This window comes from Mycotypha africana, assembly GCF_025528875.1.
Source record: "Mycotypha africana strain NRRL 2978 chromosome Unknown BDF20scaffold_17, whole genome shotgun sequence".
Lineage (NCBI taxonomy): Eukaryota > Fungi > Mucoromycota > Mucoromycetes > Mucorales > Mycotyphaceae > Mycotypha > Mycotypha africana.
This window is the reverse complement of record NW_026515741.1, coordinates 239,984-262,301: the sequence shown is the minus strand read 5'-3', so window position 1 is coordinate 262,301 and position 22,318 is coordinate 239,984. Positions and strand designations below refer to the sequence as shown.

At 42.0% G+C, this 22,318-nt stretch overlaps 10 protein-coding genes across 10 annotated transcripts; 4 read left to right on the top strand and 6 right to left on the bottom strand.

Annotated features, from left to right (window-relative positions):
- Window positions 1-4,119: 4,119 nt before the first annotated feature.
- On the bottom strand, window positions 4,120-5,022 carry BDF20DRAFT_901755 (mRNA splicing factor; the record flags this gene model as incomplete). The annotated part of the gene is made up of 3 exons (XM_053082823.1): window positions 4,841-5,022; window positions 4,613-4,772; window positions 4,120-4,531 (listed from the first exon to the last, which is right to left on the bottom strand). Coding segments are annotated over exons 1-3 (323 nt in total), but the record flags the coding sequence as incomplete, so codon positions are not given.
- On the top strand, window positions 5,023-8,337 carry BDF20DRAFT_966026 (uncharacterized protein). The gene is made up of 10 exons (XM_053084973.1): window positions 5,023-5,310; window positions 5,387-5,542; window positions 5,627-5,767; window positions 5,841-6,174; window positions 6,249-7,110; window positions 7,203-7,288; window positions 7,350-7,619; window positions 7,696-7,829; window positions 7,899-8,013; window positions 8,075-8,337. The coding sequence occupies exons 1-10, from the start codon at window positions 5,215-5,217 to the stop codon at window positions 8,269-8,271; spliced, it is 2,391 nt and encodes a 796-aa protein (XP_052930924.1). The 5' UTR covers window positions 5,023-5,214; the 3' UTR covers window positions 8,272-8,337.
- On the bottom strand, window positions 8,338-9,386 carry BDF20DRAFT_901746 (Fat storage-inducing transmembrane protein). The gene is made up of 2 exons (XM_053082822.1): window positions 8,630-9,386; window positions 8,338-8,563 (listed from the first exon to the last, which is right to left on the bottom strand). The coding sequence occupies exons 1-2, from the start codon at window positions 9,317-9,319 to the stop codon at window positions 8,489-8,491; spliced, it is 765 nt and encodes a 254-aa protein (XP_052930923.1). The 5' UTR covers window positions 9,320-9,386; the 3' UTR covers window positions 8,338-8,488.
- A 572-nt stretch (window positions 9,387-9,958) lies between these two features.
- Window positions 9,959-11,067, top strand: BDF20DRAFT_829897 (S-formylglutathione hydrolase; the record flags this gene model as incomplete). Its single annotated transcript, XM_053078355.1, has 4 exons — window positions 9,959-10,226; window positions 10,309-10,466; window positions 10,557-10,592; window positions 10,660-11,067. 4 exons carry the CDS (start codon window positions 9,959-9,961, stop codon window positions 11,065-11,067), a joined length of 870 nt encoding a protein of 289 aa, XP_052930922.1.
- A 97-nt stretch (window positions 11,068-11,164) lies between these two features.
- On the top strand, window positions 11,165-11,591 carry BDF20DRAFT_804539 (uncharacterized protein; the record flags this gene model as incomplete). Its single annotated transcript, XM_053076470.1, has 2 exons — window positions 11,165-11,349; window positions 11,423-11,591. Coding segments are annotated over 2 exons (354 nt in total), but the record flags the coding sequence as incomplete, so codon positions are not given.
- Window positions 11,592-11,950: 359 nt separating this feature from the next.
- Window positions 11,951-14,158, bottom strand: BDF20DRAFT_241657 (tyrosyl-DNA phosphodiesterase I). Its single transcript, XM_053074989.1, has 8 exons — window positions 14,099-14,158; window positions 13,985-14,036; window positions 13,869-13,894; window positions 13,658-13,798; window positions 13,519-13,579; window positions 13,436-13,452; window positions 13,245-13,336; window positions 11,951-13,162 (listed from the first exon to the last, which is right to left on the bottom strand). The coding sequence occupies exons 1-8, from the start codon at window positions 14,117-14,119 to the stop codon at window positions 12,016-12,018; spliced, it is 1,557 nt and encodes a 518-aa protein (XP_052930920.1). The 5' UTR covers window positions 14,120-14,158; the 3' UTR covers window positions 11,951-12,015.
- An 8-nt stretch (window positions 14,159-14,166) lies between these two features.
- BDF20DRAFT_901733 (uncharacterized protein) lies at window positions 14,167-15,010 on the bottom strand. The gene has a single exon (XM_053082821.1). The coding sequence runs from the start codon at window positions 14,937-14,939 to the stop codon at window positions 14,391-14,393; it is 549 nt and encodes a 182-aa protein (XP_052930919.1). The 5' UTR covers window positions 14,940-15,010; the 3' UTR covers window positions 14,167-14,390.
- A 132-nt stretch (window positions 15,011-15,142) lies between these two features.
- BDF20DRAFT_901730 (uncharacterized protein) lies at window positions 15,143-15,698 on the top strand. The gene has a single exon (XM_053082820.1). The coding sequence runs from the start codon at window positions 15,244-15,246 to the stop codon at window positions 15,490-15,492; it is 249 nt and encodes an 82-aa protein (XP_052930918.1). The 5' UTR covers window positions 15,143-15,243; the 3' UTR covers window positions 15,493-15,698.
- Window position 15,699: 1 nt separating this feature from the next.
- On the bottom strand, window positions 15,700-16,254 carry BDF20DRAFT_901727 (uncharacterized protein). The gene is made up of 3 exons (XM_053082819.1): window positions 16,157-16,254; window positions 15,957-16,097; window positions 15,700-15,867 (listed from the first exon to the last, which is right to left on the bottom strand). Exons 1-3 carry the CDS (start codon window positions 16,187-16,189, stop codon window positions 15,754-15,756), a joined length of 288 nt encoding a protein of 95 aa, XP_052930917.1. The 5' UTR covers window positions 16,190-16,254; the 3' UTR covers window positions 15,700-15,753.
- Window positions 16,255-17,432: 1,178 nt separating this feature from the next.
- BDF20DRAFT_901724 (Metalloenzyme, LuxS/M16 peptidase-like protein) lies at window positions 17,433-21,981 on the bottom strand. The gene is made up of 8 exons (XM_053082818.1): window positions 21,460-21,981; window positions 21,089-21,353; window positions 20,798-21,016; window positions 20,610-20,722; window positions 20,398-20,487; window positions 20,152-20,317; window positions 19,681-20,069; window positions 17,433-19,560 (listed from the first exon to the last, which is right to left on the bottom strand). Exons 1-8 carry the CDS (start codon window positions 21,697-21,699, stop codon window positions 17,674-17,676), a joined length of 3,369 nt encoding a protein of 1,122 aa, XP_052930916.1. The 5' UTR covers window positions 21,700-21,981; the 3' UTR covers window positions 17,433-17,673.
- Window positions 21,982-22,318: the final 337 nt, after the last annotated feature.

The window sequence follows — 22,318 nt, the reverse complement described above, 5'->3', positions numbered from 1 at the left end:
GTCTTTAACAAACTCATTTAGACCATGCTACTGCTTTCCCGTACACCTCATCTGCTCTCCTTCATGGATGCTAAGTTGTATCTTTTTTGATCAACAACCGTCTACCTTGGGGGGAGGGGGTGTGAATAATAGTATTTAAATTGAGTAACTCACTCAAAACGTCTAACGACTGAGTATTATTTGACCATAATACATCAGTGTCAGATACACTCATTTCGTAGACAGTAAACAGTATAACTCATTATTAATAGCAGTAATCTTTGTTTTCTTTTCTTTTTCTTTCGTTCGTTTTTGAAAGAGAAATAAAGACGGTGGTTTGATTTCGCGTTTATTTTCTCTTATAGTATCCTTTCATTTAATCCTACTAGCTAAAATCATCGAATACCACAGATCAGGTTATTATCGTAATAAAGAAGGTAACTTGGTCTTTGTGGCTATTCGTTTGTTTTCTTTTCTCTTGTGATATTCGGGCTTCACTTACACAACATACAGTGACTTGTCGATTTTTGTACTGTCTCGCTGAAACTATCTTTGTAAAAGTTGAATTTTTATTTTGACATGTACGAATTTCACGTTGCGATCAAGATTCAGGGTTAAACTACTTTTATTGAAAGTTGGAATGGGGGATTTGCAACCCTAAATGAATTTGATTGGGATAGTTACTGTCATCTGTTTATACGCATATATGAAATTCTAACTTCAAAACTCTTATCACATCCCCTTTCTTCTCTTGGATCTTTCCGATGATCGAAATAGTTCCAAACAGTTAGCAAAAGTGGGTGGTTGTAAGAACCTTTGGAATTGTTGTATTTTCAATACTAATCTATATAATAAAGCTATCTATTTCAAGTAACAGAAATAGTCCACTTTTAAGATCAGAGCTGTTGTAAGATGAGAAAAAAAACCCAAGATCTTTTATTGAACGCATACAGTATAAACGGTAGATGCTCATCAAGACAATCTTTTTTAACAAAACAAACGTTTTTTTTTAGCATGTAAAATACCCAGGGAAATGGATAGCTTTAAATTAATCAAATTGAATTAAATGATAGGTTCAGGGTTAAAATAAACTAGAATACTCGGGGAGTTCGACTTATAGCGGTAAAACCCGATTTTGTTATACCCTTTGCAGGCTTTGTAACGGCTTCAAAAGAATTGCTAACAGGGCCTGGAGGAGTGATGCGTGTCAAACCAGCAACAAGAGCCTCAATGAAATCTTGGCGAGTGGCCGGTGCGGCAGACGTGAAAGCGAACAAGCAAGCAGTAAAGGCGAGAGTCAAAAGTTTAGTCTGCATTGTGAATCGGTTGTTTTAGTATACAGACAAGAGATGATTATTAGAAGGAAGAAAATGATATGATGATATCTTTTTCTGAAACCAAGAATTATCTAAAGAGCAAGCATCTTCTTTATACGTTACTGTTGTTTCTTTAAAGTTTCCCAGCTTAAAGATGCCGCTAAAGATGTTTGTAGATTGTAGATCTATGTAAATTTATCCCTGTCTTCTCTACGCTTATAAACTTTGTGTATTAAAAGAAAGGGAGGCCCTCATTGCTTTGAGCTGTATTTTCCTTATCTGCGCTTACTTCTTTATTTACATGAAGACATCAATGGATATACTATTCCAAAGCTAACATAATAAGCAGGAGGCCCCCCTGTTACTTGCGTTGCTTCTTACTCCTACATTCATCGTAAAAATGATATAACAAATTGACAGAAGCAATGAGTAACAACTATTTATTATTGTTTGTTTTAGATGGAGAGTCCTGTATTAGTTAGACTTCCAACTTACATAGAATAGGATTTCGACAATCCGTCCAAAAACCCAAACAAAAGTCTAGAAAGGTGATGATATTACATTGTTTACCAAGAGTTAGAGTTAGTAGGACGATAATCAAAGTAAGTTATCATCCATTTTTATACACATGCTTCTCAATAAACGTGCAGAAAATTCCAAAGAAAGCTTTGAAAACGCTTACTTTTGTATTTGATCAAGTCCTTATCCACGAACAACAACAATGAAAGAGGAATTCAGTCCATTTCAAAAGCAAGCATATAACTGATCCTCCATGCATTTTTTACTCTCGACATATCTTTAGTAGTATTTAGATTTTTGTTCATCTTCCAGCTTAAAATATAACCCAAATTATCTTTCAATGCATTTTGATATCTCCCATACTTTTATGTGTTCGGATCCTATTCTCTGTCTCGTAAGTGATTTTTCGACTAGTGTCTGCACTATAAATCTGGTTTTCAAGTTGGTCATAGCTCAATAGCTCTGCTCGTATACTCAATTGTGAGGTTTGCTGTGTGTAATAAAATTGCGGCAGTAAATGACGACAAATGTCAAAGTATTATCCTAAACAACAACTCGGGTTAGACGTTCTTATTCACACCTCCTGTGTATTCTCTAAAATCTGTTACTTGATTGCATTCGATATTTCCGGGCAATCTCCCCGCATCATCTTTACTGTACTGAAATTGCAAAGTGCGGGACATGAATTGGAGACACAGTCAAGTGCAAAGTATACATGTATGAAGGCGAAAGGGACAAAGAAGTAGAAGATATATGCAATGCCACAAAAATCAAGTAAAGAGAGACAGAATAAGGATTAATAAAGGTTGAATACAAACACCATAGAAGACCAAATGAATAGATACAATTTAAACATCTGGATGTTTAAGAAAAGAGACACAGAACGAAAAGATAAAACATTTATATTGATCATTTGTGAATGCTTAAAAAAGTAATTTTGTTTTGAGCCTTTTCGGAGGGTCGACGGTACCTGTTAGAACTGGGCTCCGATTGAGACACAGAGGTGGACAAGTGCTAAACTTGGAAAAAAAATGAATGAACAGTTCGAGATCATTCCCCAGAACCTGCATGGAGTGTACCCAGGAATTGCAAATGTAATGTGTACGGATGATACGAGCCGTTGGCGCTTGATATTTATTTTGACAGACTTCAACACTGTCTTGATCGCTCTACTGCTTTCATCAGACGAGGATAGAGCATTTGTATGAGCAACGAAAAATATTTGGAGAATAAGAATATGATTTGTATAATTAAAGCTTAATTAAAATTAAGTGATTAACATTATACGGTATATTGAGCATTAGAGCCGAACGCTTAAAATGAATTGTTTGTATTTTTGCTTGTTTGCCCTGCCTTTTGATCCATTTTCTTCTTTTTGTATCTAAAGACAACAAATTATTAAATGTTTTGTAACAACAGCTATCACAACAGCAGAAAATTCTGGTTATCATCGGCGTTGAAACGACTTTCTATATCCTCTTTGACTTCTTTATCTTCATCCTCGTCCTCCATAACAACATCCCCTTCCTCGTCAGTAGGATCACCGTTCAACGTAAATGCATCTTATTCGGACATGCACCAGCTTAAAGTCAAAACGCCACCCAGAACGACGAGTCTAAAATTTCGTCAAATTTTACTCAACGCAACGCCTACATCACCTTTATCTTCCATGTTTCCTGAAGCAACACCACCTACATATCGCCAAGTGGATGAGGATGATTTTGAAGAAATTGATCTGCATATGACAGAAATAACCACCGCAGAGGATGTAGCGATATCAGAAGATGACTGCGGAAGTAGCATGACCAGCAGCAGCAGTAGTAGTAGTAGTAATAATAGTAGAAGCGGCCAAGTGGGGGAGGATGAAGCTAGTCTTACCCATCATCCCGCCAAGCATGTAGACGCCCTCCTCTCCACTGCCAGCTTGCAGAAAAGATTCATATCCTCAACATCCTCTTTAGCGGAAGGCAGTGCATCCATTTTGCTCGATGGAGATAAAAGGAAAGAGCAACACTCACGCATAGCTGTATTTGATGATGGCAAAGAGGAGCTTTTACAACATGGCATACCTGTGAAAGAGATTCCAAGTCATTTAGAGCCTATGGTTCTACCGTCTGTTGCACCTACTCAGACGCCCCATTACCAGCGTAATTTAAAACATGGTTGCAATATACCCATCCTGTCTTTGGAAAGCACAGCTATTGCTACCCAATCCACAGCCATTGTCATGTCTGATATGTATTTACAAAAACCAGAGTTTGCTTGTATATACTATTAGTGATTTCGAACGTAGCTATATCCCATTTTCGTTGTCATTTTAGATGGTAAATAAAAGGTTCTTGTAAGTTTTCTTTTTATTGGAAAGAAAAAAAAAATCATGTTCTTTGGGTTGTTCATATAATTGATTTCGTAAACTATGTACAGAAAATTTGGCTTTTGCTACAGATGTTTCTCTGTGCGTGTTGCTGGTGCAATGCCCATCTTTTTTAGTCGTCATTTTCGTTTGCCTCTTTTGCTGCCTCTTCCGCGTCAAATTTCTGTTGTGCTTCAGCGTTAGCCACCACTTCGGCTAGATCGGCGTGTTCGTCTTTTTCTAATCGTTGACGTATGATTTCGTAAATGGCTCGCTGTGTCTTGCGTTCTAACTTTTGTAATTTCTTTTCAACATCTCGTTTTAAATCCCAATTCGGTTTTTTGGGTTGCAAATTGAAGAGATCCTAAACAAGTGTAAAAAGAAGGGAAAGGGAGTTTTGGTATGGATAGATTCTCGATAAGCAACGCTATTCTCGTCCTTTTACCACTTCTTCTTTTTGCTTTTCTTCAGCTAGAGCTAACGTCTCTTTTGTCAAATCTTTTGTCGCTGTTTCCAACGTTTCCTGGATAGCATCAGGTGTCGCAATATCTACGTGTGCCTTTAGGTTTTCGTCTTTGGGAGTGTAACTTCGAAACACTAATTTTCTACGAGGATTCAGTTAATAAGATGAAAAGCTAGCTGACAAAGTGAATCTATGGCTGTACTCCATTACTTTTCAGCATCTTCAGTTGAGCGGCCGTCATCCATTCGTGTAGCATCTATTTTTCTTTTTCTTAAAGCTGCAAGACGTTCTTTTCTTTTCAGAGCTTCTTGATCCATTCTGACGCGTTTATACAAGCGGGATGGCGGATGGTCTATGTATATGTATATATTTCAAAAGGGAAAGAAGCACGCACACCGGACAATAAAAATAAAAAAGTTGGATTCATTGCCATGAAAAAGGAAGGTACGATCGGCCTTGTGACGTTTTCCTGGAAAAAAAAGTTCCAACGGGGAAATAATTCATGTATGCAGCAGACTCCATCTCGTCCCCCACCTTTTCTTGCAAAAAGTTCTTTTTCTCAAGTGTGAGTTGCTCTGTACACCATGGTCTGTTCACATATAGCCAATACGACTCTTCATCCACCTTCGGCATTCGCACAAGTACATAAAGAAGAATGTACTCAGTGCTTTGACAGTCAAGTAAGCCTTTATTTGTTCCCGCGATGGCGCGTGGTGGCTGTCATTGACTTACGCAACAGTTGACGACACCCTTTAGGATGGAGCAGAAGGCATTGACGTTTGTTTGAGCTGTTTCAACGGCGGATGTTTGGATAAAGAAAGACATCATGCTTTAACACATTATCAGTTATCGGGCCATCCTCTGACGTTGAATATAAAGCGCAAACTTTGTAAAACCAGCAACACGAAGCGGGTGAGTGATCCACACGTTTTTTTTTTAGAAACGGCTGTCAGAACAAAGTGTGTTAAGAATTTTTTGTTTTTTGAAAAAAAAAAGACGGATGAAGACAGTCCGCCACCTTTCAAAATCACCAAAGTAGCTATTGAGGCAGAAAATGAAGCAGACAAATACGAGTATGAAACCAAAGTGCGTTGCTACATTTGTCAAACGGAAGAGGACAAAGATGTCTCCCCCAAGGTAAGGCTTGACGAGCCCCACATGGTTTGCATGAAAAGAGGGGTAGACTCATCTCTATTTTACGCCAAAAAAGATAAACTCTATTGTCGAGGCTATTATGAATTCTTTATCATCCGCCAAACAATCCGAAGTGAAAGCGTGGCAGGAGGACGACATTACAGCTTGTGAACATACACTTTGTTTGACGCAAGAGCCGCCTAAAAAGTTGGAAGCACAGGCTTTAGCTCATTGTGCCGACTGCGAGTTGAATCAGAACCTTTGGCTCTGTTTAGTGTGTGGTAATTTAGGTTGTGGACGTCGACAATACGATGGAACAGGAGGCAATCAACATGCTATTGAGCATTTTGAAAAGACAGGGCATGCTGTCAATGTGAAATTAGGAACCATTACACCTGAAGGCACAGCCGGTAAATGAGCAGAGTTATACAAGTGGGTGGAGGGGGGAAGGAGGGGAGACGGTCCAACTGATGCGTTTTTCTAGACATTTACTGCTATAGTTGTGATGACGCTCGTCTGGATGAGAACCTTTCTCTTCACTTGGCCAACTGGGGCATCAACGTAGCGCAACAAACAAAGACGGAAAAATCCATGGTGGAACTACAACTAGAACAAAACCTTCATTTTGACTTTAGTATGACAACAGAAGACGGAAAGCAGTTGCAGCCAAAGTTTGGACCTGGCTACACTGGATTCAAGAATCTAGGCAACAGCTGTTATATGGCTTCTGTCCTTCAATCTATTTTCAACCTGCCTATCTTTCAAAGACGTTATGGCAAGGAATTAGAGGATCATAGCCTCACATGTACGCAGGATCCAGCGCAATGTTGGTATTGTCAACTGCATAAATTGGCGGACGGCCTCTTATCCGGTCGTTACTCTCTGCCTGTACAAGAGGATGCTTGTCGTGAGGGAGACAGCAGGCAGACGCCATCACCACCACCACAACAACAAACAGGGATTGCTCCTGCTATGTTTAAAACGTTGGTGGGCAAGGATCATCACGAATTCTCGACGATGCGTCAACAAGATGCGTTTGAATTCTTCCAATTCCTTCTGAAACAGATTCAACAAAAGGAAAATAAAAACAAGGAAAACGACCCAACGCAAGTGTTTCAATTTGAATTGGAGCAGAGACTGCAGTGTGGAAAATGTAAGCGAGTCCGCTACCAAAAGGATGCCACCACGAGTATTTCGATCAATGTGCCAGCCCGTCTAAAGAAGGACAGCGACAGCAATGCATACGAACCAGTCACTCTCGAAGAATGCCTAGATGCTTTTGTGGAGCCAGAAGTGGTAGAAGGATACAAGTGTCCTCAATGTAACGAAAAGACGACTGCTTTTAGGTAATGGAGAGTGGACAGTGAAAGTGTTTGTGGTTGTGGATTCGCCCCCTTCATGCTGACCCGCCCCCCCCCTTTTTTCTACCCATGCACAGATCGGTCAAATTCAGTACGTTCCCAGAGATACTGGTGATGAATCCTCGTCGATTTGCGTTTATGGATTGGGTTCCTCAAAAATTGAGTAAGTAGAAAACGAGTCCTCCCTCGACACAGCATGTACTGACGAACGATATCTGTTTCAGATATTCCTATTCTCTTTCCGGATAGAAGCCAGCCGATCCAGCTGGACAAGTATCTAAGCCAAGGCCAACAACCGGATGAAGAACTCTTACCGGATGACGAAACAATGACCGAGGCAGCCACAGCCGAACCTGCATTCAACCAGGCTGATTTAGACCAGTTGCTGATGATGGGCTTTTCAGAAAATCGATGTAAGCGCGCCTTACTCAATACTGGACATAGGGGGGCAGACATGGCCATGAATTGGATATTTGAGCATATGGAAGACCCAGGTGAATTGAAATGGATAAAGACGAATGGATTAAAAAGAAGCATGCCTGCTAAACAAATCCGAGATTTCTTTTATAGATGTGGATGATCCTTTACCATCACAAGGTGGAGCAGGAACAGCGCCTACTACAGAAGCAGATGAAACTCAGATCACGATGTTACAGGACATGGGATTTACTCTAGCACAAGCCAAGAAGGCTCTTCGCGAAACGGTAAGCACAAGAGGACAAAATCAAGACGAAATTGTTTTTCTGATGGGGTTCTTTTTGGGTTCCATATAGAATAACAATACGGAAAGGGCTGTGGAATGGTTATTTAGTCACCCTGAGGAGATGGGAGAGGATGACACCGTCCCTACTGGAAACAACAGCAGTGGTGGTCATGCTCCGTTGGGCGGTAAGTTTTTTAACTTTAACGCATCTGCATCACGCTGTATCTAAACCTTATCTTTGTGTAGATGCAACACCGCCTTTCCATTATGCATTGGATTCGTTTGTGTCACACAAAGGCACTTCTGTCCATTGCGGCCACTATGTAGCGCATGTCTATAAAGAGGGCGAATGGGTTTTGTTCAACGACACCAAAGTCGCTGTTAGCCCAACGCCACCTATGTCTGAGGCCTATCTCTACTTTTTAAAAAGACAACATGAATAAATTGTACTGTCAAGATAGTACTCAGCGATTGTTATTTCGTTCCTAAGGGGATGTTTCCCGTCTCGCTGTTTTTATTCTTTCTGTAAAAAGTATTGTTTTATTACACACACGTTTGGGGAATATACAAAATAGTGTACACATGTGACTTCGTTTCATACACAAAGGTTCTAGTCTACCTCGTCTTTGGAGGGTGAATGTCGCAAGACCCTCTCCGCGTTTACGCCACCATGGTCGTCCTGGTAGCAGGACGTAGGAGTCCAAAGAAGGACACTCTAGGGAATAAACCAAGATACTGATAGAGGGTCGTTCGTTAGCTGTTGCGTTTTTTAATTCAGCCTTTCTTCTTTGCACGACTTACCAAAATAACCCAACCCAAGATGCCAAAGAGAATGCCAGATACAATTTCCATTCTTCCGTGGAAATACACACCTGTCATCAACAGCATCCACCACCATAAGGCGAGGAGAGCCAAGTTACCAAGCACAACAAAATAAGAGGCTCTATTTTCTGTCTGTCTTTTCCATTGCAAGAAAGGTCTGGCATCATAAAACAGCCAGCTCAACTCTTCCCATAAAAATAGGCTCGCATGGATCAAGAGGACACAGTGGCCTGACACATCATGACCGCCCGTCCATCGGCCTCCCAAGTTCCGGCAGACATGGGGATGGGAGACGGCATTCAACTTGGCGGCGTGTTCCACATCCTGTAAAAGAGACATGCAACGACCGCCTGTCCACACAAAGACACGATCGATGAGACTAGGGCCCAACAGCCACTGGGTCATCGCGTACCAGTAAGCGGTGACAAAGACATAACGTAAGAGACCGCTCGTGAGGACTTGTCTTTTGCGGGCGGGTGGGCTGCGTTGGAAGGGAACGATCCACAAGTAGGCAAAGTAAGCGAGTGTCACCCAAAACCAACCGATTTTCACAAAATATTGATTAAAGATGTTGTGTTTGCTGCTAAAGTACGATCGGGGTGGATCGCCCAAGAGAGCATAGATGACAGCGACCAAAGGGGTCATGACGTACAGAATGGAAAACACCATCTGATGGGGTTGTAGACCATGGTATGATTCTCGTTGTTGTTGACCATGCTGTTGTTGTTGTTGTTGTTGTAACTGTGCATCGAGAGGTCGAATACCTGTTGTTGCAGTGGTATCGGTAGAGGTATCGACCTTTTCCAGTGATGGTAAGGTCGCTTTACTCGTAGTCATTTTTTTATGGTTTGGAATAGAAAAGAAAAAGAAAAAAAAAGAAGCCCCGCTATAATTACTAGAAATGGAAATTGAAATAGATTACAGTCAGGTTTCAGGGAAGAGGGCGCGCTATTTTATCCAATGATCCCCACTCCATGGCCCAACGAGGGCTGTTCAATAAGCAGTCTTTTTCATTGACTGGTTCCCAAAGGTGAAAAGAACACATAGTACAGATAGAGAGACATTTCATTCTTTTGATTTTCAAATTTTCCTTGATTCAACATGATCTGCATTCCTAGCTTTTTTACAAGAAAGACTGCTTTTTGTATCCTAAAGGGCCCATTGCTTTCATCCATCAAAGAAGCCCAAGGTACATGCATGTTTCTTTGTGGAGGGAGGCGGAGTTTGGCGTTACTTTATTCTTTCAGGGAAAAAAGCAAAAGAGCTCTCTCTTTTTGCTTTCGTCACACACCCAAAACACCACTGAACATGGCATTGAAAGAGATTTCAAAAAACAAGTGCTTTAACGGTCATGTCGTTAAATACGAACATGTTTCTCAAGAACTTCAATGTACCATCAAGTTCAACGTCTTTTTACCTGCCGAAGCTTTGTCTTGTTCCGCACCACAAAAAGTGCCTGCCATTTACTTTTTGTCAGGGTTGACGTGTACAGAAGACAATTTTACTCAAAAGAGTGGTGCTATGGCAGAAGCAGCCAAGCACGGTATTGCCTTGATTATGCCTGACACTTCGCCACGTAAGTTTCCCTTGTGTCATGGCTTTTGTTGTTGTATGGACGTGAGCATTTTGACAGTTTCCCCGTCCCTCTCTCTTTTTAGGTGGTGTTCCTATTGAAGGGGATGAGGACAGTTGGGATTTCGGTACAGGAGCAGGATTTTACTTGGATGCGACCCATCCCAAATGGGCCAAACACTATCGCATGTATTCTTATGTAGTGAAGGAATTACCAGCTTTGATTTATAAAGAACTTCCTATCGTAAAAAGCGTTCCGTTCCAAAAGAAGGTGTCAGGGGATGGAAAAGAGCCACACTGACAACGGATCATGTCTTTTTTCTTTCTTTCTTAGGATGAAACACGCGTGTCCATCATGGGACATTCCATGGTAGGGTATAAAAAGCAGCAAGAGGGCCTTTTTTTGTTTTTACTAACAAACGTGTATGACTTTTTAGGGGGGTCATGGCGCTTTGACTATTTATTTAAAGAATCCGGAAAAGTACCGATCCGTCTCTGCATTGTCACCGATTGCGCATCCTACGCAATGTCCTTGGGGTCAAAAGGCGTTTTCCAATTATTTAGATGCGAATGACAAGGAAGCTTGGAAAGAATACGATACAGTAGAGTTGCTAAAGAAAAAGCCAACCCAGCTGCAGCAGCAGAATGTCCTTATTGATGTAGGCACAGCCGATGGGTTTTTAGAAAAGGAATTGCTGATTGACCATTTGGAGCGCGTCACCAAGGAATTGAATGTGGAAAAGCAATGGAAGATTCGTTATCAAGAAGGTTATGACCATAGTTACTTTTTCATTGCTACTTTTATAGCAGACCATATTCAACATCATGCAGCTGCATTAAAATAAAAATGTTTTTTCCGTCTCCAAGAAAAATTTTCCCCTTTTTTTTTTTTACGGGTTGTTTGATTTTATAATTAGAACGATGGCGAGTCAACATCAAAAAGAAGAGCAGAAACGGATACTGGAACAGAATGAAAAAATCAAGACACAGATCGATGCTTCGATCAGTATGGCACGATCGAAGGTACATTCTTGGTTAGGTTCATCGTCGTTGGGAGATGCATCAGGTGACGATGAGGAAGTGAACGAGTCTATTCTTGCGAGTTATTCTACTGGAAGACCGGATAGGTAAATGTAAGCCCAAAAGATCATCGTAAAAAGCACGCCTCTTTCCCTCTTTTAAAAAAGCAAAAAACCATAGACTTGGTTTGGGTGCCAAGTTCATATCCCACAAGGAAGCCATGCGACATCACCATGGCAGTAGTGAGAATGACAAGAGTAGTAGTAGTAGTAGTAGTCGAGTGTCCACGAAACAAGAAATGATGTTGAAGAACAAGATATTGCGTCAGAATAGTCGATCCCATCGAGATAGCCCTGTGCCTGTTGGAAAACGAACAAGACTTGGCGATGAGGACGATAGCGATGAGGACGATGAGGAAGAGTCGAGAACCAACACGGTGAGCAAAAACAGCAAGAAAAAGACACTACCAACAACAACAACAACAACAACAACAACAACAACAACAACAACAACAGCAGCAGCAGCAGCAGCAACAGCAGCAACAACAACAGCCGCTGGCAAGAAAAAGATCGGTCCTCAAGGCGACTTTTTATCAATGTATTTGTCTGAACGTGCGAATAAGAAAAAGAAAAAGAAAAACTAAGTGTAGGATCCTATGGCATCCCCTTTGTTCTATACCCTACCCTGTCCACGGCTTCTAGAGAGATTAATAAAAGTCAACACAATAAAAAGAGGGCCATGGCCCGCGTAGCCTTCTATGAGGGAATTGAATTTTATTCTGCTCGACGTGTAAAACATTGTCGAGGACCCGGATGATGCACCAGAGGCAAATCAAACGGCAAACAAACATGCACTTTTTTCACGTCTGTTTCTTCTTCTTCTTCCTCCTCCTCCTCCTCCTCGTTGGCATCAGACATGCGTGCTAGGTCCTCTCGCCAAGCGGGTACCATGATGACCTCACGTGTGTCTTTGTTGTCGTTGTCCTCCTCCCATAAGGCAGGATAAAACAAGACACCACATTCAAAGCTTTTCACGTAAATCTGCGATTTATTTTTTTGATATTCACCCCAGGCGGCTCGGCTCAGGTTGGCCGAGGTCAGCAGATGCCAGGCGATATAAAAAGGAGGAGCACTACTGTCCTTGTCGGGTCGCTTGGCGCCACGGCGTTGTTGATACACACGCGTATAGGTTTTGATGTGAGGCATGAGGGTGGCACGACCGGCGCGTTCGCTCTTCCAGTCATAGAGGTAGGGATCGAGCCATGTGTGGTTTTTGTCGTAGGAGGAAGCATCGAATCGCAAGAAACCGCCGCTCATGTCCAGGCCGGTCAAACTGTGGTCTGCGGTGGCGAGGGTAGGATAGATCACGGCTATCTTTGGTGGTTTCATGGGGAAAAGGGTGCTGTGTTTGTTTTTGAGTTCAGACATGGCTTCACAGACATCGTGTTTGAACCAGCGTTCGGGAGAATGAGGCATACTGGAGCATTGGAGGATGATCTGATGGGAAGTGGGCGCCGCTGTGGTGGGGACACGGACATGCTTTCTCAGTACGGACGCCAGTCTTTCAAGGCCCCAATCTGCAAACGAACGTTGACGATGGTATCCAGGCACAGAGGCAATGAGGACAGCTTTGCAAGGGGACCAATCAAAGAGCTGTAGTTTCGTGATGATAGGCAGGAGAAGAGGGAGTCGGTAGGCTTGCAAGTAGTGGATCCAGTCTTTTTCAAAGGCGGATGTACGTGTCGTTGCGGTGCTCGTGCTCGTGCTGGTGCTGGTGCTGGTGCTGGTGCTCGTGGCGGAGGCAGAGGCAGAGGGGGAGGGGGAGGGGGCATGCGTGGTTGTAGCATGGATGCTTGGAGAAGAAGCGATGGGTTGCTTCAAGCAACAGCGAGGCGTTCGGTACACACCTTGAGTCATTGTCCTAATCAATCATAGAAGGTAGGAGTTTTAAACAATGTGGCATCCCACATCCTGTGTTTCTTATCCGAAGAGAGGGCACTCACTTCCAATCTGCTTCTACCATATTGGCGGTCATGATGACGATCTGGGCCGTCTCCACACCCGTCTGTACATCACGAAAGAATAAAATCATGGCCTGTCGAGAGATGAACGCATGAGCACAGAGAGGGTGTGTGTGTGTGTGTGTGTGTGTATTTCATCCTCCCCTTGCTTTTTTTTTTTTTTTTTTGCTTACTTTTGTGTGGTGAGTCCCTGTAGAGATGGGTGGGTTAATATAGAAAAACGCAAGGCGATGGCAGTGGTCGTTTGCGCGGTTACCAAATTTATCCCTCATAAATGGCGTGGCTACTTTTACATTTGGGTATTGTTTTGCTTGTTCCTATCCATGTTTTTTTTGTTGAGAGAACCAAGGGCAAAAGAAAATGCGGGGGGAAGAAAAAAAAAAAAACCGACTTACTTTTAAAATAGGTGCAGATTCTCTTAAACCGTGTATAACGACAATAGGAATTTGCTTGATAATGACGGCTGGATGCATGTGAGACGTTAAAAAGTCCAGGTCAATCATGAAATTGAACTGAACCATGGATACTAAATCTTCCTATCACGGTTGTAAACGCGTTGCTTTAGTCATCCGCCAGTATTCACTATGTCTCTTCTTCCTTTATTACATGATAAACGAGGTCTTTTAACGAAACTAACGCATGCAACATGTCCTTTTTGACTTTAGTACGGAGTAATCGCTTTTGCATGACCGGAAATTAAAAAAAAAAAAAAAGTAATTTACCACACCCAACATTTTCCGTTTGGGATAACCATTCTGAAGACAGTAAACATGTCTATGAAGGAGGATGACATAAGAAAATCATACCATCAAAACGAAGGGGTTGTCATGGCTTACATTGGTTGTCATTGGTGTCATGATTTGAAATGCGGAAACTCAAATAAAAAAAAAAGAAAAAAGAAAAGAGATATAAAAAAAAGTATCTTTTTTAATGATTTGGGACATGTACAAAATTATAAACAAAACAAAAAAAAGTCAAACAAAAAAAGTCAAACAAAAGCAATCAAAAAATTGAAAATAAATGAGCATCAAAAATGAAATGAAAGTGATATATAGTTTTGGAACAAAACCAAGAAAGAATAAAGGTAAAAAAATAATAAATAGGGATCCTCATCACGAGGTGGTGGCATTATTCAAAGGTAACCCTTTTCACGGGCGGACTAGGATGAGCACCGCCACTAATACTACTACTACGCTTATTCTTTAAGGTCCTGGAGGGCTGTTTTAAAAAATCATCATGATGATCTATGTCCATCCTATCATGACTATGTTGCTGCTTTTGTTGCTGTTGTTGTTGTTGTTGTTGTTGTTGTTGTTGTTGCTGCTGTGCTAATAATAATTTATCGTGAATGCCTTGTAAAAATGGATCGTTTGAAGGAACAGGCGGTAGTCGTTTACAATGTTTTGTTTTCAGTTTCCTGAATTTCACTATTGGAGGGTAATAACAACTTGTATTATAAGGATAACTCAACGAACCGCGAAAACCACTGTATTTATTGTTGATACTTGCCATCATCAAATCGGCTGCAGTGGCTGGCATAGAGGAGGAGCTGTTATCTTTGTCGTCGTGGGCGTCCAGACTGCTGCTGTCACTACTACTACTACTACAACTACCACTACCACCACTACCACTGCCACTACCACTACTACTACTACTACTACTACTACTGTAGGTCATTTTATCCTTTTTCTTTTCCTTGTCCTTTTTCTTTTTGTCTTTCTTTTTTCGCTTTTCCAAAGGTTGATCACCATTACTGTAGCCAATCGTCGAGGTTTGTTCAGAGAAACTGACGCTCTTCCGACGACCTGTCGTAGGAGAGACAATAATTTCTTCGTCATCCGAATGCGCTGACGTGACACCATTCAAAATGGTATTTTTAATGGTTAAATGTTCTCTGTCTTCCTCGTTATCTTGTGATGGGTAAGACAGTGGTGATGGCTGCTGCTGCTGCTGCTGCTGTTGGGGTGGTTGACCCGTGCTGATGGTAACAGGAGCCAGCGAAGGGGGTGGTGGTCTAAGGACAGTAGGAACCACCGGTGTACCCAAAGGCGATGGACTGATGAACTGCTTTTGTTTCTTTTCCTTGTTTTTCTTTTTATCCTTCTTTTTCTCCTTTTCGTTGTTGTCGTTGCCACTCTTTTTCTTTTTGTCTTTTTTGTCCTTGGTTTTTTTGTCCTTGGACTTTTTGTCCTTTTTCTTCTTTTTGCCTTCGTCTCCTACGGCCACTTGACCCTCGTGGCTGTTGTTGTTGTTGTTGATGAGGATGTTATCGTAGTCGTCGTCTTCTTCTTCGGAGGATGAATCCATGGATAGTGTACCTTCGTCTGCATCACTCTCGTCATAACCTGTCATGGCGTCAACAAAATGGATAGCGTAGGTGGTGCAAGGGGAAAACAAACGTCGATTTTTATATGTCAACAAAAAAAGAAAAAAGCACAAAAAAAAAAAAAAAAAAAGAAACGGAAGATAAAATTAATAAAAAAGGGAAACTTTATACTTTTTTTCTGCGCTCTTTTTTATGCTTAGTATGTTTACATTTAGGTGGCCAACAAGGATCAATAGCATTTCTTAGCAGGTCTTTTACCAGCGGCAATAACTCGATTTGCTGTAGATAAAGAGGTGTGAGTCAAATAACTGGACAAAAAGCCTATAGAAAGCGAGGGCAAGCAACAAAAAAAGCAAAAAAAAACTTACGTTCCAGCTGTCACCGGATAACGACTTTAAATCACGAATATAAAAGAGTCTGTTTCTGTTGAGCACTTCGAGGTCTTTTTCAACATCTTGAGACGACCAATTTTTTTCCTGTCCAATGTGCTGCAGTACAGTACTCACAAGCTAAGCATTGCCTTTTAGTAATCCATTCCTCTACACTTCTTGTTTCTGATCAACCTTACAGTATCGTCTTTTATATGAAGCGGGTCAGACATAGTTCAAACTAGTACTGTTGTATAATGGAAGTTTTTTTTTTTCTTGTGTAAGCCAGAGTATATTAATAAAAACAAAAAAAAAAAAAAAAAAAAAAGAAAAAAGAAATAAAAAAAAAATCTTTCTAAATTCGTTGAAATCAATGCACATCCCATTTTTCAGCTTTTTTTTTTTTTCGTTTGGAGTTTAAAAAGTGGTTATCACAAGCTCCGTTTTGTTTTTTTTTCATTTTGACCAAGTAGCAAAAATGGAAAGACGGCGATTGGATCAAAAAAAACGAAAAAGGGAGCCCCAATTTTTATTTGATTTGGGAAGGAGTGGTAAAAGAAAATATCCGGAAAACAACTGAAGGGTTATCACGGACAATCAGTAATAGAAAACACTGCACAGTCTACAGAAATGACTCTTTGCTTTTTTGTTCCCATTCCGTGACATGGACAAGGGCACAAAGAGAAAGGAGACAGGCTTTTTGTTGACCAAGAAACGCGTACACGCGACCCTTGTTTTCTTCCCTCGGAATACAGCGAGAGATCCAAAAAGATACCCATTTCTCCAGCTATTTTTCAGAGTCTTTCCTTGGCATAGAGACGTCGATGGTTGCAAGGGGAAAAAAAAAGTCACAAGCGTATTCGATGTTTTTTTTTGGGGGGGGGAAGGGCAGCAAATTGGGTTGACTCTCGAAAACATGGATGTTTTCCTGGTTTTCTTTTTGTTGAAAAATGTTTTCGGTGTCACTTCCACACCCCGAGAACGAATTCGATTTTATGCGTCGATCCCGTTTCTATGGATACGATAAGCCCCCATCAGATCATCCTGTGCTCACGAGTGGGAGCCATCCTGACACCACCGCAACAAAGATCGAAACGTGCCTTTGAATCCGCTTTATGTTGACATGAACCTGTATGACATCATGCTAATGGAGGGTTGTCGGTGGAAAATCAGCCTCAGCTTTTTTTCAAAGCATCGATCTCTATTGTCGAAAGACGATACAGGCTATCTATCCTTTACGGGAGGAAAAAAAAAAGAAAAAAAAAGTGGTCTGTGCGCGCTTTTTTTTTTGATTTTCATCCAACCTTAAAACTGTTATACTTTATTCTTTTTGGATGCTATCAAGGGTCTTGACTACACAACAACAGGGGATCGACATTACTTTTTTGTTGGAATGATTGGGTGTGGCTAGGACCAATTCTTTTGTTGTCTAAATTGGAAAAAAGAAAAAGCCCATGACATCATGTCTATTTTTACTTGGCACTTTTGAAATGGACAATGCTGAGCAAAAAAAAAAAAAAAAATGGAGTGTTATGTCGGTTTTGTTGGCTGAGCTAGCCCAACGAAGATCCCTCATTGAAATAGGATGCAAATAGATTCATTTTTTTATTGGTGATGGATGAAAAGCGAGCTAGCTAAAGAGACGAGAACCAAGCATAACATAAAAAGAGGAGGGTTGTCAAAGATCTATATATACATAGGAGGGGGGATGATTACGTTAAATGGTACAAGAATCAAGATCAATCAAGGGGACAGCGGCAGGGCTCAACTCCATGCTACTCTTGAATTCAGTCACGTTGGTAATCATGATGTTACCGGCAGGGAGTTGCGTATGATCGACGGCTTGGGTCGTGGCTGTCATGGATTCTGTAGGCTGGACCATCGATAATCTTCTCGCCGTCTTTTGACTGTCCACGGAGACATAAGCACCATCCGCACCTTCCGATGATTCTCGCATGATCGACATCAACTTGGCCATGCAGGCTTCAATGGCTTCTTCGTCGGCTTGGCTTTCATCCGCCAACAAGGTACGAAGGTTGGCTTCAATGGAGGCTTCTCCAGCGTCTCCTTTTTCTACAGCGGATCGAACATCTTCAATACTCAAACGCGTCACCCCTTGAGACACCAAACACGTATGTAACGATTCAATCGAGACCTTGTATTTTTTTTCCTTGGCCTTTCTAGGAGCAGCAGAAGCAGAAGCAGAAGCAGAATCAGCAGCAGAAGCAGAAGCAGGGCTACTCGCTTTTGTCTTTTGCGACTGAATATGAACGGATAATTTACGGACGCGGGGAGAGGCAGGATCCACATATTCCTTGATGAATTCTAAAATGTCCTCCTTTGTGATCTCGTTCAATTCCTTGATATCCTTTTCAATCTGATCAAATTCATAATAGCCTGAATGGATATGCGTCCAGTACTTGCCACCCTCTTGTCCGAGATTCTTGTTTTTCTCCAGCTTTTTATTGACGAGCGATCGCACTTGAGCCTGGTATTCCTTTTCAGACATGTTCTCCACCAGCTGTCGGAGCTTGGTCAAGAACGCTTCAATGCGGTTTTCTAGATAGACCGTGTCGCGTTCACTCTGCAGAATGAAACGGAGGCCCATGGATCCCGTCTGTTTACGGACACCACTAAAGACAAGATAGCCCAATTGCTCCTTGGTACGCAACTGATCAAAACACGGTTCCTGCGCAATCTGGGCCAACAAGCTCAATTGAGCGCGTAACGTCGTTTGCGTGACGTTACCGACTTGGATCAGGTACTCGATGCCCGAGTTGACGTTGTGAGGATCTTCCACTTCGCGATGGTACACGTATTTCGATCCGTGCGGAAGCAGCAGACTGTGGTGACGGACGCGTTGATGGGGCAACAGAGGCTTGGGCTGCAAGATCGCGATCACCTGACGCAGCATCCGCTGCGCCTCTTCCTTCACGACATTGCCATGCACCAGCGCTTCCACGTGGAGCTGCGCCAACACGGTCGGATAGAACGCTTGGATGTCCTCTGCTGTGATGCTCTCGAGTTCCTGCAGCTTTTCCGCATTCGTCCACATTTTGTCTTGCGTGAGATACGACAGGTAATACAACGCATGTTGGTAAGGCGGCTCCAGAGCAAAGTTCTTGTACGATCGACACAGTTGGTCTTTGATCAGCTGGAAGCGCTCAGCATCCACCGTGAAATCGCGCATTTTAGAGACGACGCGCTCGAGCAAAATCGGCAGCTTGTCATTGTAGCCCCCCATCGCGAGCAAGAGACCGTCCAACTGGTTTTCAATGTTGTAAGACAGCCCCGCTACTTCAGCGTCGTACGCATATTCATTCAACGCATCCGTCAGTAAATCAGCGTACAGACGCGTTTTCACGCAGTTGGCGGGTGTCGCATACGCCAGCGGCGACTGCAGCGTAATCCACACATTCGCGCGCGGCACCCAGAACGTGTCGTCTTTCTTGTGCCACAGACGAAGGACGTCCGTCTCTTCAATCAGATCCGGCCGACGTTGAGGCTCTGTCACCTCTTTTTTAAACGTCTCAAAGTTTTCGGGAATAAACGTATTGGGTTCAGGGAAAGCCAACGAGGGATTCTCTTTTATATTTTGCAGCGACTGGCCCCCGCCAACCACCAATGATGAAGGAGATGATGTTAGCTTAGATGACTCGCTCGCTCGCTCTCTCTCTCGATCGTCCCCACCCCCAACCCCCTCCCTCTTGCCATAGAAACTTACTTTGATCAAATCCTCGTCAAAATCAACGACATTGTATTCTGTACCATACCATTTCTCTCGTTGTGTAAATTCAATCCCATTCGGTGGCGTCTGACTGGCCAACATGATGCGGAAATTGTCAGGACAAAGGTAGTCTAGATTCTCCTTGATCAGCTCTGGATCATAATGACGAATGAGGCTGGGTCCACTCAAGACAGACACTTCAGGATAGCCATGCTGCATCAATCCTGCCAGTCGAGACGTATACTGAGAAGGCGGGTATTTTTCTTTGAAACGGAAGGCTAAAGAAGCCAACGACTGGACCTCTTCAAAAATACGCGCTTGAACACCGTCTTTTTTGAGCAAGTGAATGTATTCGAAAATGATTTGAATGACCTCTCGATAATGCGCTAGTGTGTGGAACAAACAAAAAGGGGTTACTTCATCGCTGCCCCTCCTATGTCATCATCGGTTTTGCACCTCCCCCCTTACCTAAGCCTTGTTGCGTTAAATCGACACTGATCCTCATGAATTCAAATCCAATACCGCCATGAATCGTGCCTACTTGAAGATAATTAGCCCAACCATGCTTTTTCAACAAGGATAAAATAGAGCCACGGCCCTCGTGACCTATCAGATGAGAAAGATATCGACCAGGCTAAAGAAAAAACAAAAAAAAACCAGCACGATGAGATACCGATCGAGATCCATTGAACCCTATGCTATGTCTCATTTTACCTGAACTGCATAAAGAGGTCGTTGGTCTGGGAAAGGAAACGTCATTTCCAATGAACGTACATCTTTGACAGGCTTTACAAATATTTGTTTCTATTGTGTATCAAAAGAAAAAAAAAAAAAATGGTTGCGTTAGATCTCTCTCTTTGTGCAACGAATCACAAATCAGTTTTGAGAAAAAAAAACAAAAAAAAAACAAAGGGGTACACTTTTACCATCAATTCGTTTTTGGTGAGTGGATGACCTGGGAAACTAGGTGGCTGAATATCCTTGTTACGAACAGCATTAAACTTGGATACAGTCCATTCCGTCAACTGATCCAAGGATTCTACAGGGGGGGAAGAATCATAATCATAGGTGAGCTTGAGCCCTTATAAAATCTTCATAGCATGGATCACTCTACCTCTTCCGAGAATACAAAGCTTCATAATGTTGGCAGAGTAATACGTGTCATGGAATTTCAACAATTCTTGTCGGATGTCCTGTCCACTCTTTTTGGGATTTTCGTATAATGTCTCTAGATTGCCCGTACCAAAATGACAGTAAGGATGGTTGGGATTGCTCAGAGATTTCTCTAGTTGAAACATGCGCCAACTATCTTGCTGACGATTCTTTTTATGTTCTACAACAACGGGAGGTTGAGTTCACTAGGCTCTCTCTCTCTCTCTCTCTCTCTCTTTTCTCATCTCGTTACCTGAATCCACAGCCTTTAGTTCTCTTTCTGTACAACTGTCAGAGAACAAAGGTGAAATGAAAAACTGGGCAAATCGATCCAATGCGCCTTCCAAATAAGCTTGATCCACTTCAAAGTAATAGTTCGTGTCTTCCACACCGGTAAACGCATTTGAAAAACCAGAATGTTCTGCTAAAAACTGATTGTAGTCATTTTCTTTAGGATACTTTTCAGTTCCCATAAAGAGTAAATGTTCACAGAAATGAGCCAAGCCTTGTAAGTCATGCTAAACAAGAGAGAAAGAGAATAAGTGCAAAAAGCCAAAAAAAAATAAGAAAGAGAATAAGTGCAAAAAGCCAAAAAAAAATAATTTTTTTTTCTAGCCAACTTACAGGATCACTAATATGACCCACATGCACGTCTAAAGCTGCACTGGATTTGTCCGTATCCTTATCGTGCACGAGCAATACTTCCAGATCGTTGGAAGCCAACTTGATGAGTCTATAAACACGATCGTCATTATCCGACTTTTCTAAAGGTTGAGTAAAAATCCAATATTGACCGTCCTCCGACAGTTGCCAATGGTCCTGACGGTGGCTGGTTGAAGACGTGGTGGTTGAAATGGGTGTCATGAGCACAGAGTGTGTTTCTTATGCAAAAAACAACGACAGTAAAAAGGAGGAAAATAAAAATAAAAGAAGCGTGCAAAAGGAAAATGGGTGATTTTTTTTGATTTTTTTTTTTCCTGGTTTATGCAGCAAACAAAAGAAAAAAATAAATTATATTATACGGGCTTTGTCTAGAATGGCTGTAGGCGGATCTATCAAGTATATAAAAATACTCCAATTGCAAAAATACAATGTATAAAAGACAAAAGAAAGGAGAAAAAAAAAAAAGAGACAAAACCCAAGAAAGAGAATGAGTGCTACTAGACACGCAATGATACACAGAGAGTGAGAAAAAGATGCACTAAAGCAAAATGACGCCCCCCTCTTTCACCACCATCACCCACCTCCGACTTCCGACACCGAACCAAGGCGCCCACAACCCGATACAGAAAGGTCATCACCCTTTTTCCATAACATGTCCTCATCTCTCACTTTCCATTGGGCCAGTGGATGACACATAATGGAGTTGCATCAAGGGCTTGCGGGGGCAGTGAGGAGCTCTTTTATAAGCGTTCAAGCAGATGAATGGCGGAATGTTCCTATTGAAGATCCGCTCTCCATGAACTTTTTTTTAAAACTCGAG

Excerpts from the sequence above, each read along its gene's own strand:
- BDF20DRAFT_966026 (XM_053084973.1), top strand. The coding sequence starts at position 5,215 with ATGGTCTGTTCACATATAGCCAATACGACTCTTCATCCACCTTCGGCA. Across the intron at positions 5,311-5,386 it reads CTCAGTGCTTTGACAGTCAA|GATGGAGCAGAAGGCATTGA; the intron begins GTAAGCCTTTAT and ends GACACCCTTTAG. Across the intron at positions 7,830-7,898 it reads AGAAGGCTCTTCGCGAAACG|AATAACAATACGGAAAGGGC; the intron begins GTAAGCACAAGA and ends GGTTCCATATAG.
- BDF20DRAFT_901727 (XM_053082819.1), bottom strand. The coding sequence starts at position 16,189 with ATGTCTGACCCGCTTCATATAAAAGACGATACT. Across the intron at positions 16,098-16,156 it reads TTCATATAAAAGACGATACT|CTTGTGAGTACTGTACTGCA; the intron begins GTAAGGTTGATC and ends GGCAATGCTTAG. Across the intron at positions 15,868-15,956 it reads TATCCGGTGACAGCTGGAAC|CAAATCGAGTTATTGCCGCT; the intron begins GTAAGTTTTTTT and ends CTTTATCTACAG.
- BDF20DRAFT_241657 (XM_053074989.1), bottom strand. The coding sequence starts at position 14,119 with ATGACACCAATGACAACCAAT. Across the intron at positions 14,037-14,098 it reads TGACACCAATGACAACCAAT|ACATGTTTACTGTCTTCAGA; the intron begins GTAAGCCATGAC and ends CCTCCTTCATAG. Across the intron at positions 13,163-13,244 it reads ATGGTAGAAGCAGATTGGAA|GACAATGACTCAAGGTGTGT; the intron begins GTGAGTGCCCTC and ends ATGATTGATTAG.
- BDF20DRAFT_901724 (XM_053082818.1), bottom strand. The coding sequence starts at position 21,699 with ATGACACCCATTTCAACCACCACGTCTTCAACCAGCCACCGTCAGGAC. Across the intron at positions 20,488-20,609 it reads TCACCAAAAACGAATTGATG|AAACAAATATTTGTAAAGCC; the intron begins GTAAAAGTGTAC and ends GATACACAATAG. Across the intron at positions 19,561-19,680 it reads TTGACGAGGATTTGATCAAA|TCGCTGCAAAATATAAAAGA; the intron begins GTAAGTTTCTAT and ends GGCGGGGGCCAG.
- BDF20DRAFT_901730 (XM_053082820.1), top strand. The coding sequence starts at position 15,244 with ATGGTAACAGGAGCCAGCGAAGGGGGTGGTGGTCTAAGGACAGTAGGA.
- BDF20DRAFT_901733 (XM_053082821.1), bottom strand. The coding sequence starts at position 14,939 with ATGACCTACAGTAGTAGTAGTAGTAGTAGTAGTAGTGGTAGTGGCAGT.
- BDF20DRAFT_901746 (XM_053082822.1), bottom strand. The coding sequence starts at position 9,319 with ATGGTGTTTTCCATTCTGTACGTCATGACCCCTTTGGTCGCTGTCATC. Across the intron at positions 8,564-8,629 it reads TCTTGGGTTGGGTTATTTTG|TATCTTGGTTTATTCCCTAG; the intron begins GTAAGTCGTGCA and ends ACCCTCTATCAG.